The sequence below is a fragment of the Syngnathoides biaculeatus genome, chromosome 10 (assembly GCF_019802595.1).
Source record: "Syngnathoides biaculeatus isolate LvHL_M chromosome 10, ASM1980259v1, whole genome shotgun sequence".
Taxonomy (NCBI): Eukaryota; Metazoa; Chordata; class Actinopteri; order Syngnathiformes; family Syngnathidae; genus Syngnathoides; species Syngnathoides biaculeatus.
In genome coordinates, this window is record NC_084649.1 from 18501648 (window position 1) to 18517374 (window position 15727).

General features: G+C 42.5%; 1 protein-coding gene across 6 annotated transcripts in view; it reads right to left on the reverse strand.

The window, feature by feature from the left end:
• Positions 1-15727, reverse strand: part of cadpsb (Ca2+-dependent activator protein for secretion b) — a 98934-nt gene that overhangs the window by 19679 nt on the left and 63528 nt on the right. For 4 of the 6 annotated variants that reach the window (XM_061833470.1, XM_061833467.1, XM_061833469.1 and 1 more), the window contains exons 13-19: positions 10467-10603; positions 10212-10399; positions 8934-9089; positions 8628-8729; positions 8473-8536; positions 7487-7610; positions 1216-1322 (exon numbers count right to left, since the gene is read on the reverse strand). In XM_061833470.1, coding sequence (XP_061689454.1) covers positions 1216-1322; positions 7487-7610; positions 8473-8536; positions 8628-8729; positions 8934-9089; positions 10212-10399; positions 10467-10603 — 878 coding nt within the window. The remainder of the gene's footprint in view (positions 1-1215; positions 1323-7486; positions 7611-8472; positions 8537-8627; positions 8730-8933; positions 9090-10211; positions 10400-10466; positions 10604-15727) is intronic. The other 2 variants (XM_061833471.1, XM_061833468.1) reach the window with 1 other exon arrangement.

The following is a 15727-nucleotide window of genomic DNA, read 5'->3' on the forward strand; positions in this document are numbered from 1 at the left end:
TGTACTTAGCATTACTGCTGAGAGGTGGACGGAGAAGAAGAAGGGGAGGCTGTGCTTAGGAACCTGGTCCTCAGTCCTCTCCATCTCGACAAGTATCAAAGAACCTTGTTTTGTGATCATCGTGTTCGACAGGAACGGAACCCTTCACAAAATACGGGCTTTGTCTTTAATAATTGTCACCACGGTCGACCGACTGAATTCTTGGCGGTCTCCAATCTTTTAATGATCTTGAGCTTCGTTTCCATGGTAATGGATTTTCTTTTGGCTACAGAAGCAATGCTAAAAGACACAGTTTTCTTCTTTGGAGCGATAATGTCAAAAAAGGAGGGCAAAAAATGCAAAGATACAAACGCGGACAAGCATTAGTCAGACAAAATGGCAGACGGGAGACGGGCGTTCTAAAGGCGAAACGTCTTAGGTCGAGACCGTCTTAACACGAGGACTCCCGGTATACAGTAACACTTCCTTTTTCCACTAGTTGTATGGCTACTTGCTGCAGCATCATTTCTCATTTTATTTTATAGTTATACCTTTTGCTTTTATCTACTGCTTGCCATGAACACTTTAAATCTCTCACTTTTTCTTTCTGCTTGGATTAGATTGAGAATTTCCCTTGGGTTCCCCCCCAGATGTTACTCTTGTATTTCTTACTTCTCATCTGTCTGTCTGTCAAAAAGGTCCCAAAGCACAGTCACAATATTTCTACGAGAAAACATTGCAAAAGCTTGTAACAACTTTTTCCAATGAAAAACCCTCTGATCTTGCTACACCGAAATCTATCAAGTAAATAAAAACAAAGACAACATTTAAATTTGACATTTGTTAGTCTTACTTTTTAACTCAAGAAAACAAAAGTCTCCTGTCTTTCAGTATGTTAACTTTTTCTCGCAACCTTTTGATCCATGTCAGGTTATATTCAAGTTTCAGAATATGCGAGAGGCCAATAAAAACGTGCGGTGGTACGCAAACGGCCCTCGGGACAGACTTTGGACACCCCTGGCTCAGCTTCTGCTGGAGTCAGTCTGCACTCTCTTAGTTTATTTTTATTTCATGCATGTGTTGTTGTTGTTGTTTTTTTTTTTAATTATTATTTTTAGCAGTACATCCCGTAGATGGAAGCAGTTGTATTTATAGCAGACTGCTGGTACACCCAAGACCCCCGCTCAGGAAGATAAGCAGCATGTGTGCTCGGAGGAAGAACGGTTGATCACCCACCTCAGCGTGGTGCTCTTGGTTCTGCTGGAGGACCTCAATGACTAACTCCGCCAGGCGAATGGTTTCCTCCAGCCTTTTGGCAGGTGTGACTAAGCGGCCTACATTCTCTGAGACAAAAAAGACGAAGGCACCGGAAGGGGGTGGGTTAGCCAAGCACAAAACAGGATGCCAAGGCATAAGGGGGAGGGAGTATGGAGGTTCTGTGACAAAAGTGATTTTTTTTTTAGGATAATAAACTAAGCGCTTGTACTGTGATATTTATTCCAAATAGCTTTCAAATGTATGTAACGCCGCAGGACAGAGAGCAACACGTGACATTGACGAGGTGTCAGGCACATGTGAAGTTGACACAAAGATGGAAGTGCAAATGTGACATAAAAAAAAATGTACACAGTTGCATTGAATAAGCATCTGCGTTTGAAGCTGCATCGTCTAATTAGTCGAGAAAAGAGAAAAATTAAACATTGGTATGACTTGACTTTCGCCATTTAAATTTCTGTGTAATATATATATATATATATATATTATATATATATATTTTTTTTTTTTTTTTTTTTTACACCAGTACTCCGGTGAAAGTATTTTCTCATTTTTTTCCAGTTAGTCTATATTTTCCCTACAGATCCAAATTAGGTATGTCCTTATTCATTGCTGTACAGGAAAATGTCATGACAGTCAAACAGCGGAATGATGCACGTCATTTTGAATGGCAACATCTTAAATGGAATTTAAATGACATACAGAGAGCGGAAGAATGTCTAATTAAGGGCCAAGATACAGTTTTATCATCAATCGTTTAATTAATGCATTCCTTGATTGGAATTTAACACGTAAAACCTATCCCTAAGACGTTTGCCGCTTCAAATTGTCTTTTTATTTGTTGCTGTGGTTACACCGGAAATAATCCTGCCTAAGTCAAGGAAAACAATTTGGTGATTTTTGATAATACTTCCCAGCTTCAACACTGATGATGTCGCTGCAGTACTCCGCTTTCGTTGTTATTTGTTGTATGTACTGCACTCGTTCCAGTAAAATTAGATATAATTTAAATCTGAATTGGTTAGGCAAGGAGAAGTTTGAGTGTTCATTCCATAAAAAAAGATGCTTTTATCATCATGCATATAGTATATTAACAGTTTGTCTAATATACTTTATGGAAGATGTGCTACATATAAATTAATCACTCTGGGCATGCATTCAGATAGTTTGTGTGTATTATAGAGTATACTGTATAAAGTATGTATTTGAAGGCTTGAGAACATGTAATGTATATATGTACAAGTTAATAGATGTATGGCATTTATTATAGATAGTTTATGTGTGTGTTTACACTTTGATTGGTCCTGTATTTAGGTGCGTATAGAGCTCGTGCACCTACATCACGTGACTGGCCATATTGACGGTGTAACGGAGCATTCCTCAATGCTACGCCGGTTGGAGACGACGCGAAAATACCTCTTATAGCACGACGCGAGTTTTGTCCGATACAGTTAAACATTTAGAAGGTGATAATAAAATAAGGTACGTGGAAAAATGAGAGACACTTGGCATAGAGGACCCATATTTAATGCCAAAGTCGATGTTTTCGCCAATAAGAAAGTGGACCGTTAGCCCGCTTCCGCTTGTCTTGGACAACTGGATCTACACATGGATCTGGCGAGTAAGTCATTGAGATTTACACGTAAGAGTTTGAAAAATCTGGACGCGTACAAATATTTTGTTGCTGGATCTGTTCTCAATCAAGAATAAATCTCACATCGTGATGGAGCCACTCAGATTTTTTCAAATACCAATATTTAAATAAATGAACCCTGGTTTTACACAAACCCGCATTCATTAACTATGATTGGAAAAAAAAATAAGACAGTGAGTTGGCTCTTCTGTCCACGAAGCATGTTGTGGCCACACCTTAAACTTTGGTAAACCTCTCCGTGACAGACGTTCATTTCAAATATGCATTGTTCTCAAATGAGTCCAATATGTATTTAAAAAAAGAAAATAAACCGCTGGGATGGGTTTCAGCCCCCGTGTGGATGCCTTGTAGTCTCACGTTAACCTACGTAAACCTCAGTGTGGCCGACGGTGTATTTTCTTTTTTTAAATACACATTGGACTCATTTGAGAAGAATGCATTTAAAAAAAAAAAAAACATCTCCCGGGGAGAGGATTACCAAAGTTTAACATGTGGCCGCAACACGCTTCCGTGTATGTCGGAGACGACTCCCTGTCTTTTTTTTTTTTTTTTTTTACGCATTGTTCTCAAATTAACCAACTTGGCATTATAAATACTTCTTGGGAATTTGAGATTGAGAATCGGTATCGGTATCGCTACACAGTCGTGTGTATTTGGTTAGGCCCCAATCCCTCACGTTTAATTGCCGAAATCCATCGATCTTTTGTGGTCTATTCAGCTGGTATTCTATAGAATGACCTCTTTCAATATCTGTCTCGTCTGTTGTAACAACCAACAGCACAACAAGTCTCGGGCATTGTGTATATTCTCCTCCGGTTCACCGTCCCCCACACTGTCGAGCAGCTCTTTTTGACCGGCAATATGGCGCCGGGAAAATGATGATGTCACGTGCACGAGCTCTATGTCATGTAGACCGTTGTGTGTATTATTTGTAAATATACCTGCATGTGTATGCTTGTATTGTGTGTGTGTGTGTGTGTGTGTGTGTGTCTACACCAGAAGCTAAACATGAGTTCACCTGGATCCTTCTGATCCTTTTGACCTTTCTCAACTTGAGCCCGAAAACAGGGAGAGAGAAGATAAAGACATGTTTAGCATTAGAGCGAATTTGAAGCTTCGTTACACACTAACAGAAGTTGGGAGGGGGGGGGGGTGTTTAAAGATGCTCTTCATCACCGTCTGATGATGCGAGAGGTTCGGCTCCAGCAAGTGAAGGTCTAGGCAACAACATGTCACAAAGACGTAACCGAAAGAAAGACCCTGTAACGTAACGTAACCTGTGAATGAAGATGCTTGTTAACAAACGGACAAAAGCTTTGTAAGACGTACAGACATCTGGCAGGATCAGACAGGACACACTGAGCGACTGGCGAAAGGTCAAGTTAGGACAAACGGACGTTTAAAGCGCTTCAACCGGACACCATTGAGACTACCCCGGCTGTCCCAAGCCTACCTGTTAGGCACGGCACATCACTGACACATGACCAGACCACATGACTGGAGGAGATATCAATGTGAGCAATGTAAAAATGCATTCAAGTCAAAAGGAATGTGCATTGAAACCAAAAGAAAGAAGCTCACACGCCAGGCTGCTCATTCATGTCCACCCCAAGCAGATGGTTCGAATTAAAGAATAAAATGGACCCCGGCTGATTCTGTGGTGCGGCTCGGACGTTCCGACTGCTTCTTTGGACATTCAGTCTCACACATAAAGGCACACAGAATTAAAATACAACAACAAGCATGGCAGAGAGAAGGGAGGCTGTGCAGTTGATGAGGTGAGAGGAGGGTTTTGGATGAAGGTACTCACGGATGGTTAAATCCATCACTTGAGACGCCAAGCAGAAGACAGGGTGCTCAAACATTTCCCTCTTTTTTCCTACAAAAAAAAAAGGATCGGTGCATGCAAGAGGCTGGGGTCAGAGGAGGGAATGCCGGAGGTGGGAAGCTGATGGAAGGACGGCTGTCCGGGTGAGACCGCGAGTCAAATGTTCTCGGGGTAATTGTTAAGAAAAAAAAAAGGAGAAGCCTCACGAGGACAGCGGGAGGTCAGCTGAAACAAGATAGTAAGGCTGTCTCCTTAATATCTTTTCAGCACGCTGAGCAGTTCTTTCCGAGGCATAAAACAGCATCAGTGTGCAGTGGCGTAGCGAGGGGCTGCCGGCGGGCAGGGCAAGCCGAGCACTGTGGGCTCCTATTCTGCAGGCTGCTTGTTACCAACGCTGCGGCAAAAGAACTCACACTTTCTACTCGAGAAGAAGTACAGACGCTTTAAAAGGAAGACTGGTAAAATCAGGATTACTTATTGAAAAAGTACAAATTAATTTTTTAAATTGAAGCACAGTGAGTGAGTGAAAACTATTTAGGGACAGTCACACAGTTATACTTCTATTGTTCTTCTAGTGCTGGGGTGTCAGACTCATTTTTTGTCACGGGCCACATTGTACTTGCGGTTTCAATCAGAGGGCTGTTATACCTGTGAAACCATCATATTTACACATGAAATTTATGAACTAGTTTTGGAATCAGAATATTAAAATGTAATGGGTTTTTCCATCTATTGTTGTTCGGTTACACAAAAATGCTTGTAATATCTCAACGTCATCATTTGTGACAGGACAATTTGAAATTTGGGTACAGATTTGAACAAAAAAAAAAATAAAATCATGGAAGTTGATACACATGATTTGCCTCCACGGACCACATAAAATCATGCAGCGGGCCGGATCTGGCCCCCGGGCCTTGACTTTGACACCTGTCTTGTAGTGCTAACATGACCTGAGTCTCTTCCATTAGTCCACTACTGAAAAGCTTGAGCCTATCACAGCTGTATTCGGACGTAAGTTGTCATACACTTTGGACTGGTCGCCAGACAAGCGAGGGGCACATATAGAAAAACATTTATATTCTCGCTCGAGGCCAATTTAGAATCTTCAGTAAAGCTAACATGCATGTTTATGGCATCCAGGAGGATGCCGGAGCACCCAAAGAAAATCAACGCAAGCTATGGGAGACGAGACTTGGTGAGGTGGACGTGTTAACCACGTGATCCCCCAGCTGCCCATCGGACAAAAGATTCCATTGCCAATTTAGATCAGTTTTTAGTCAGTATTTATTCTTCCACTTCTACGGTACGGATCAACTGTAGGCTTGCCAATCGCTCTTCATGCAGTCATTAAGCGAGCTCCATGTCAATCACTATACCCACGAATTGATTGCGACATGATTGGTTCTGATGCCTCTTCGCGCCCAACTCGCCCCGCCGCCACGTCACCGTCAGTGTGGCCTTATGCCAAGCAAAGCACCCGCAAGTGAATCGAGATGACGTCTCAAAGCACATGCCAGGTGGCGGATGCTGGCTTGTCGCCGATCAATCCCAGCATCCCTTTGCTCCGAAAGCCACTTGGCCGCACGTCACCCGATCGAGTGTAAAAGCAACTGCGTGGGAGAGGAGACGTAAGCGCAGGCGACAGGGAGGATAGCGAGAGACAGAGGTGACAGGAGAGCTGCTGGTATCTCAAGGCGGTGGGGGGTGGGGGTGTCGAGGCTACGACTGCGCGATCCCTCTGGGACCCGTGACTCAGAGGGGACCGCCGAGTCCACATTGTCAGGGAGTCACGACAAGGACAGATCAGTATATAGACCGATTGCGGGGCGTTTCGGGGGTGGGGGAGTTGAATGCATTTTTACTCACACACACCTCTACACAAAGGGCAACTTGAGCTACGGAACAGCACAGAGCTAAAGCAGCCCTGGAACAAAGGAGGGAGTTATTGCACTGAGAGACAGAGAGTGAGAGACAACATCTGGGATGAAAGGATATACCGAGGAAAGAGGACGTGGAGACAAGCGGAGTCTCGAGGCTGTCTTGTCTCGTTCACATTAACCGGTGCCGAGCAGGCTTTGTGCTCATTGCACTTTGTTTAGTCCAGAAAGACCACAAAGCAACAAAAATGTTTACGTTTTGGTGCAAAAGTAGTGGATAAACGTTCATATATTCTGTAGCCCCAAATCTGTTTCCACACATGCAATTTTAGTTGATTCAACAGTCACGAAAGACAGAAACAACACTATCATTTTTAAAAACATTTTCAAAAGATTTCCAAGAAAATATTAAGTTGATCCAACAATTATATTTTAATGCGGGGTTAAGATTTCATGTCCACGTCCTTAGTTTAAAAAAAATACAGAAAAAAAATAATACATCAATGTTGATCATAACTTTCTTATTTTTGTTTACTTAAAATATACAATTAATTTGCAAAATATAATTGTGTGGCCTCAGTTAGACATAAAACCGATTAGAGATGTTGGATCAGCTTAGTTCAAGTGTGGAACCTCTAACGTTAAAAAAAATAGCAAGTCAATTTTTATGTATTCCAATTTTTCAGTGAGCAATATGCATCAAGCTTAGTGATAACATTATGCCATATACAAGATAGGAATTAGGTCACTATGAAACACAGACCAGGACTCTCCGGCCATTTGAATTCGACGTGTCAACAAAAGCAAGGACTTCAGTTAAGGTCCCATTCTTGGTACATTTCCCCTCCTATTCCCTCAGTCCCTTTTGATTACCTTCAATTTTCGCGTAGTCTTTAATCCGTTGGTAGTTGAGGTTCGCAGCCTGCTCCAAACATCTGCGGATGACGCCTTTCACTTCTTCTGGAGGGACAGGTGTCACAATGTCCTTCATCAGGACCTGAGGGGCAAAGTTCAAGAAACGCACGTGACCTGGTGTTGTCTATTCAGACGGTGTAATGACCACAAACACGCTCACAGAGCATGTTATGACGTGCACTTACATTATTTAATGCGGGGCTTGGCAAAGCGTGGCCCAGGGGCCACGTACGGCTTGCGCCACTGAACATTTAAAAACTGCATCAATGTGTATTTTTTTTCCCTAAAATTGGTTAATTTAAAAGAATGCACTTATTATTTTTTTTAATTAACTTTATCTCTACATATTTTTGGTCAATAGGTCATTGGAAATATGAAAACAATTTTACATTTGCATTTTTTCTGTGGTTTGTCAATTCATATTATATTAATTATAAATAATGAGGACGAGTTATTTCATTAATCAAATGTGCAAATTTAAATCAACTCAACATTAAAATAAAATAGACTAATAGATATGGGGTCTCATCAAAAAGCGAGACAATTTTTATTCCTACAAGACTAAAAAAGGTATTTTTGTAAGCCATTTTCAAATTATGCACAGTTTGAAAAGTAATACTGTGCTAATTAAACAAGCCTTATACAATTAATAATTGAAAATGAATTATACATAAATTGTAAATACATTTGACCCTGACATTTGTTGAAAAACAGTTAACGCTTACAGATTAAATGCAAATGTTTTAATCTTAAAAGTTAAATACAACTGAATGCACATCAATGGTGATTCTTTCACAAACCACTGGAGGGAGCCTGCGTGGCACGAGTACTAACAGAATCACTGACGAATGGGCTTAGTAAAGCATTATTTTGCTGGTCGTCTGTATCTAATGCTGTAGCCGGTAAGTAGAACACATAATTATGTAGTTCAAATATGTACAAACCCTCTCCAGCAAAGATAAAGTGGCCTTCAGTGCACCTTCTGGACGGCCAAAGGGGAAACAATATCTACATGGAGGGAATGAGGAGAGACAGTTTCACCATATTGATTTTAAAAGTGCAGTCAAGTGCAACGTGTGCGGATTAATGCGCCGATCACCTGAAATTTACAATCTGGCTTTCCAGGATGACGCGCAACCGCTCTTTGATGTCCTCAAATCGCTCCTTCTCGTCCACTTTAACGGTGCTCAGCCCGTCTGGCCTGCGACGATCACACAAACACATATGAGGAAGGGCAAAAAAGCAGCAAACAAAGGTGTATAAATCACGTCGCAGCTCTAAGTTGTTCACCCGCCAAACTGAGAGTTCACTTCAGGTTAGAGTGACAGGAAGTGAATGACAGTACTCCTCTACTCGAGTATGACTTTTGGCTACTCCATCCCCCTCTGACGACAATGTCTCTCACCTGTAGTGCTCTTGAGAGACTTTGGAATCCTTTCTCTTTCTAAACTTGAATATGAGGTGCGCTCGTTTCGAGCCAGTGTCGGGGTTTGCCATTTGGGAGCTCTGTGGGCTCGTTAGGGCCTCGTAGCCCATCGGCCCCCAGTAACTGCGGCCCTCTCTGACTTTAATGGACGCATGGGAGGATGAATAATATGGACAGTAAGAAACTACGTCAACAGAGGACAGAAAGAAAAGAACACAAAGAAAAACAAGGAAACACGTGGAGATATGCAAATGGTTAACGACACAAAGTTCAAGCAAATACAGCGACTATATTTATGGAACTGTAATGTGTTTTTTTTTTTGTGGGCAGTTTAAATGGTAATTCTGTGGTTAGTTAAAGGAAAATTAAACAAATTAAGGAAATAACACTTCTTTTTTGTTTATGGTTAAGGGCAAAAAAGATGTACCCTCTCGCGGGCAGCGTCCCAAAACTGGGATGGGTATGTTATCAGTTCTGTGAAGTGGTACATACTAGAGATATGTTTATTCATTAATTCTTATCCTAGAACGACACTTACGCATTAATATTACCGACGGCTTAGCATTTTGAAGACAAACTTGGTTGCATACTGACACTTTCTCTATTTCTTCTCTTACTGTACTTGAGGCAGCCATGTTGGGCCAGGAAGGAAAGGGAAATAACTCCCGTGCTAACTTTGACTGATGAGTTATCCTCTCCTGATACCAAATTATGGCTTTAGATTAAAACATTTAAATATTTTGACATACTGAAGGATATAATGCGTGAAAATCATGATGTCCCAAAAATGGGACGCTGCCCACGAATGGGTTTTAATATATTTATTATTGAGGAAAGTGTCATTATATTTATTGGAAATTTTTTTCATTATTTCAGTTAATGTAAGGTGGTCGACAGGGGTGGAGAAATTGGGGGGGGAGGGGGCTTTTAGTGAAAGAAGCTTGCTTTAGGATTTGGACTACAAAAAGGATGTTTTCACACTGCAAATGTCTCAAAATAGCCCACAAACAAAACACATTACAGTACTGTCAATAGAGCCAATGCATAAATCAAAATTGAAGGGCAACATTAAAATAAAACAAGGAGAATAAAACACATAAAAAAGAATCAAACAATAACAGATGGGCAAAGAAATTAAATAAGTGATGTAATGATTTTTTTCTTTGTTCCCTCTTATTCTAGTAGCCACTAATTTCATTTAGCAAGCTGTATGCCTGAAAAACAATGGAAGAGGGAAAAGCAGAGGCTCGTGCACACCTGTTCCCGTGCACGTGGGAGGCACAAAACGCAAAGCTGTAGTGCAGAAGAGTGGGGTCGATAATGGCGCCGCTCTCCGCCCTCTCCAGCAGGTCGCGCAGGTAACACAGATGCCTGTGGCAACCTCGGACGCCGTTCCTGGCGCAGTATTCGTCCAGGACGAAGACCTGGCCCGGGCTGAACCATCCCTGCGCGGAACAAAACGGCAGTCAGCGACCCCCGTCGCGACCCCCAAGCGGAAGGCGAGGAGCTCACCAAACAGCAGAAGGTGTCGTTGAGCCTGTGGTCCAAGGTGAGCCGTTGCACCATCTCGAAAAGCGAGGCGTGGTCAAAGCTACACGGGTTAGCCGAGATAAACTCATCCATGCCGTGTTTCTGAGCTCTGTCAGCGTCTATCCAGCCAACGGCATAGAAGGAAGCACACGGTTCAGAAGAGAGCCTGTCAGTGAGGTGCACGCTAAGTCTTGCTTGTAACACAGAAACATCAGGGAGTACGTTTTTTTTTTTTTTTTTTTTTTGCTGTTGTTGGTGGTGAAAGGGGAGGGGGCTCTTCTCAGGGCAAATTATAAAAATTAACAGCTTACATTGTCAACTTGCATTGTGTCAGACAGCGTAAAGAGATCTGACGTATCGGTGGGAGACCTGAAACTACGCTCGGCACGTCCATTGTACGTGTATGCAGTGTCACAGTCCCCGATGCTCTGCAGGTTTTCTTCCTATCAATGTCGTCGATAAATTCTGCCATTCCTAATAATGGACCTTTCCGACCTGTCAATCACTCGTACAATAATAGCCAATCAGATAGCGGCATTGTCTTAACCCCTGGCTGGACACGCCCCTCTTGTCGTCATGTCCCACAAGCAATGCTGGTTATCGGTCGCGTGCTATGTTATGAACAAAATCATCCTCAAATGCACTTGGGAAATGTGCAATTCTGATGAAAGATATCCTGCTAGGTTACAAGGGGCCCGGTTGATTCATTTTCCAAGGCCTAAAACACAGTTGACGAAGTGTCTACGATGGATTAAGGCTAGCGGAAGACTGAACGTACAACGTGAACAATATCAACAAATAGCTGTATGTTCGAAGGTAAGTGAGGGAGGGAGAAGTATCTTCTCTGAGTTTGATTGAATTATTATCAGTGTTTTTTTTGCAGGAGAACAACTTTTACTTTTTTAGCGTATCACTGGGCTGCCGAATGAAGTGTGTCATGTTCTATGCCGAAGTGTCGGGGTTAGTGATACGGAAATGCGCCATGTCATGCAAGAGAAATGTCTAGTTGTCTATTTGCATCACATCAGACTTCTAAGACAGAGCACTGGGTTCAATTACGAGCCAAGTCAAATGAATACACCCACTCACTTATAAAGACTACAATGATATTACTCGTGATTTTTCCTCGTAAAAAGTATTCACCCTGCTTTACATGCGCAGTATGATTCCAGTATTTGATCCTGTGGATTTCAATATGAAGTATGTGAGGCGTCATCGATCGCCAACGTTCCGCTGTAACTCTGACATTGTGTCATGCTCCATCCAAAATCTTAATTCTGTGTACTTGTGTGAAATAGTTGAAACCTCTCTGTAGAACTCTCTTGGACAAGTCCGACGCATTTGGCAAAAAAACATACCGCAATATTATCTGGAATATGCGACAGAGAATCAACTTCAAACCTCTTCTCTTCAATCGCCATTTTGGAAGATTGTGGGAGATGGCAACTGTCGCAAGGGGGTCCGAGCTGAAGATGCCAGTCGGAAAGGTCCATTGTTCACCATCCTGATGTGCACGTTAGAAACGTGTGTGTATATATATATATATATATATATATATATATATATATATATATATATATATATATATGTGTGTGTGTATCCGGATGCAGCAGAACAAGCAGCCTGGTGTTAATTTAGCTTTTAATCTCCTCAGTGTCAAAGTCTATGAGGAGATTGTTTGGTTGAGAAAATTTGCTACGAACGTGGTTAATGACAGAGTACTAAATCACTGAAATCCTGCAACTGTATATTCCTTGCGCTCTAACGTCTGTGAGCGATTACACCACAACATTGGGTGCGCTTGCACAATCTAGTAAGTTTGAATACTGGATATAAAAAAAATGGAAAAACGGATAATTCTCAGATTTGACTATCAGAGAGGTATTTTACATAATTGCGTGGTTTCTCAACATTTTTGGGTATTTTTTTCTGCCAGGGATGGGCAACATATTGGAAATATCTCTCACAATGATGCAAAATGAGCTGTATTACCGGTGAAAAAGTATGAGCTACAGGTGATACAGGAAATTTATGTTCAACTTTCTCAATTTAAGTAACTACGTCGTTAAAGGAGTAGCCCACACAAGGAGGCAAAAAAATAATTAAAAAGTTTGCCTGATGAATCAGGAACTCGCTTGCCAAATGAAAAAATGGATGGAAAAGCAAAGAAAACAATGGCTGAGCAATTTCTACGGAACTTTATGGGCATAGGCCAAGAAATAACCCATTAAATTTTCTTACATATTGTTGTCTTTTCTCCTTTGTTAGCATTGTAAGGGAGCATTTTTTTATTATCTTTCACTTCTCAGGATACATTAATCTCCATCTTGCCTTTAGGGGGCCGTGGGGTGAGCTGGAGCCTGTCCCAGCAGACTTTGGGTGGGAGGCGGGGCACACTGTGTGTTCTGGTCACCAGCCAACCACAGGGCACATACAGATAACAATTCATAACAATTCTTATTTGAAATAATGTGCATGTTTTTAGAATGTTGAGGAAGATCGAGTACATGGAGAGAAGTTGTGAATTTATCTATAACCAGTCCCTCAAACTTGCTATGAGGTTAACTTGCGAACTATCCATCCATTTTCTTTTGCGGCTTATCCTCACAAGGGCTGCAGGGAGTGCTGGAGCCTATCCCAGCTGCCAACGGGCAGGAGGCAGGGTACACCCTGAACTGGTTGCCAGCCAATCACAGGGCACATGGAGACAAACAGCCGCACCTAGGGGCAATTTAAAATGCCCAATTAATGACTTGCTAACGAACTCAAAACTATTGCTCTTTTGTTAATTTTTTTACATTATCCTTTCTTGCCAGATATACTGTGAATCTTTCAATCCCCAATTTTGGATTCAGCTGTTGCATCGGACCGCATTAGATTGCGCAGGCGTACTTAATGAAGTGGCCGTGAATGCATACAGGTGACGCTGTCGTGTCCTCCGCGTGAGGAACAGTTTTCAGGTCCGTGACACACAGACAAGGTGGTGAAGGCTAAGGGAGGGGGCGTGGAGTGGAATGCGCCGGGCGGGGCCTGGAGGGACCACAAGCGACATCCGTCAACCTCCGGGTAGAAAAAGGCTGATGGGAGGGGGGGGTGCTATGCGGGCGCCTGGCCATCTGAGATCCTCTCTAATGAGGGAAACTACACAAGGTTACAGTTAACCCTTAAATCGGAGGAAGAAAAAGCTGCGAGGCGACAAGCCAAAATGTGCACAGGGAAGATAGAGTGTTAGGACAAGTGAGACTGTGAAAGGAGAGAAGAAACCAAGTGTGACAACACATAGTGGAAATGGAGGACACTGACGGAAATTAGGAAGAGGACAATAGAGGGGAAAAGGCGGACCACGAGGAAAGCGTTAATCATGGTCCAGTCACCGAGAGGTGATATTGCAGGGTGTTGGGCAGTAGGTGTCTGACCTGTTTGTCCTTTGATTAGATTAAGCGAGGACATAATGAGTGAGCACACTGGGCGCTCTCATTCCAGCTGAGAAATACTGACAGCGACAATATAAGTGGGTGTGTTTTGCAATAAAATGCTTGGAGAAAGAAATGAATTTTAAACGTCAGGTACATCTGCAAGCCTGCGTTCAGATTTTGAAATCGCGTTCCCTTGGATTGGATTGCTTTGAATTCTCTTTCTCTCTCTACGCATTTGCAAGTTGACAATACTTGAACGTGTTGCGGTGTGTTCATGGTCATCTACCGAGCAGACTAAACAGGCATGTCACTACCAAAGAACTCGAACAGGGTAGCAGATCGGTGCAAGTATGGGTAAATTGCATGAAGCCAACATAGGCAGAACTGTATCATTCTCTGGGAGATGGGGGGGGGGGGATAGGGAAGGGGATTCAAGAATGAAACCTCCTGTATTGAAAGAAACTAACGGAAACATGGCAGACGTGTACTCCTATTCAGGCAAATCATATGCGACATGAGATTTTCCGCTATAAGGAGGCGCACCACCCCACTTGCCTCCATATTTACAGGCCCGGGCTACTGCAGGAGGAATGGAGAGAAGGGGGAAGAGGGCAAGTTTCGGAGTATTTCGTCGTTAGAAGGGGCGGCGTGAGCTACTCCTTGTCTTTGGCATTCAGAATACTCCGCATACATATTTGCCAACTCTCGTCAAAGCAAGAAGAAGCAAAACATAAAACGTCTGCGAGCAAATTGAAAATTGAGCCCTCTGCAGTAAAGCACGTCGGCACAGTTATCCACACATTGATGCCACTCACTGCCTCGCATAAAATGAATTCTACACCTTCCATCGATCGAATATTAAAGATTTGTTTCCAGCTCTTTAACATCGTATTAATAATTCATGTGAATATTTCATACATCAGGCCAATCCGTCTTCATTCTGGTCCTCAAAAATTGCTTTACTCTTGAGGGATCGGGTTACCAATGTGAGCAAAGAGAGAAGGCAATTATGCAGGAACAACTATCATACCCCACTTTAACCAAATATTTAGCCAAAAAAATAAATAATAGAATAAAATAAAAACGTTCTTAGAATAAAGACATGCATCCTATACTGGCACGAATGGATGCTTCTATAATTTGATCCTCAAGTGAAGGTTGTCAAAAAGGAAAAAAGAAAAAGAAAAAAAAATGTTCCCAACTAATATCTAAAGACATGAAGCGAGACATGAAGAAGGAGCAGAGGAGGAGAAAGAGGAGGAAGAGAGAGGCAGAAAGAAAGAGCGTTGCATTGGTCAGATAATCGGCGGGGATTATCTGAGCTGTGCCGGCTACAGGGAAGCACTTACCCTTGAGTCCAGCTAGAAGACAGCAGGGTAAGAAGGGACAAACCAGAATAACATAAAGACTAGCAACAAGGCTGGAGGAGAGCAATCACGAGAGACCCTGACTCAACCGAGCAGCTTGCGGCATTACTGAAGAAGGGTAGACAGGCAAAGCACGAAGAAGAAAAGACAACTCAGAAGAAAATAAAACAACAACAACAATAACAACAACAACAACAACGACGACGACCGATACCGACATGAGACCTCGTGGCTGAATGTGAGTACATGTGAAGACGACGTGTGACAACAGACGCTGAGGCGGACTGAAGAGAGAACGAGGCAGACAGAGATAGAGAGGAAGAGAGCGTCAAGCATCCCCGTCACTCCGCTGTAGTGTTTTCTTGTCCATTTTGGGTCAGGACTACTTATGAGGTACCACCCATTTTTTGGGTGTGTGACAACACATACAGTACCTGTCGAGAGGGAAGTTAAAGGTCAA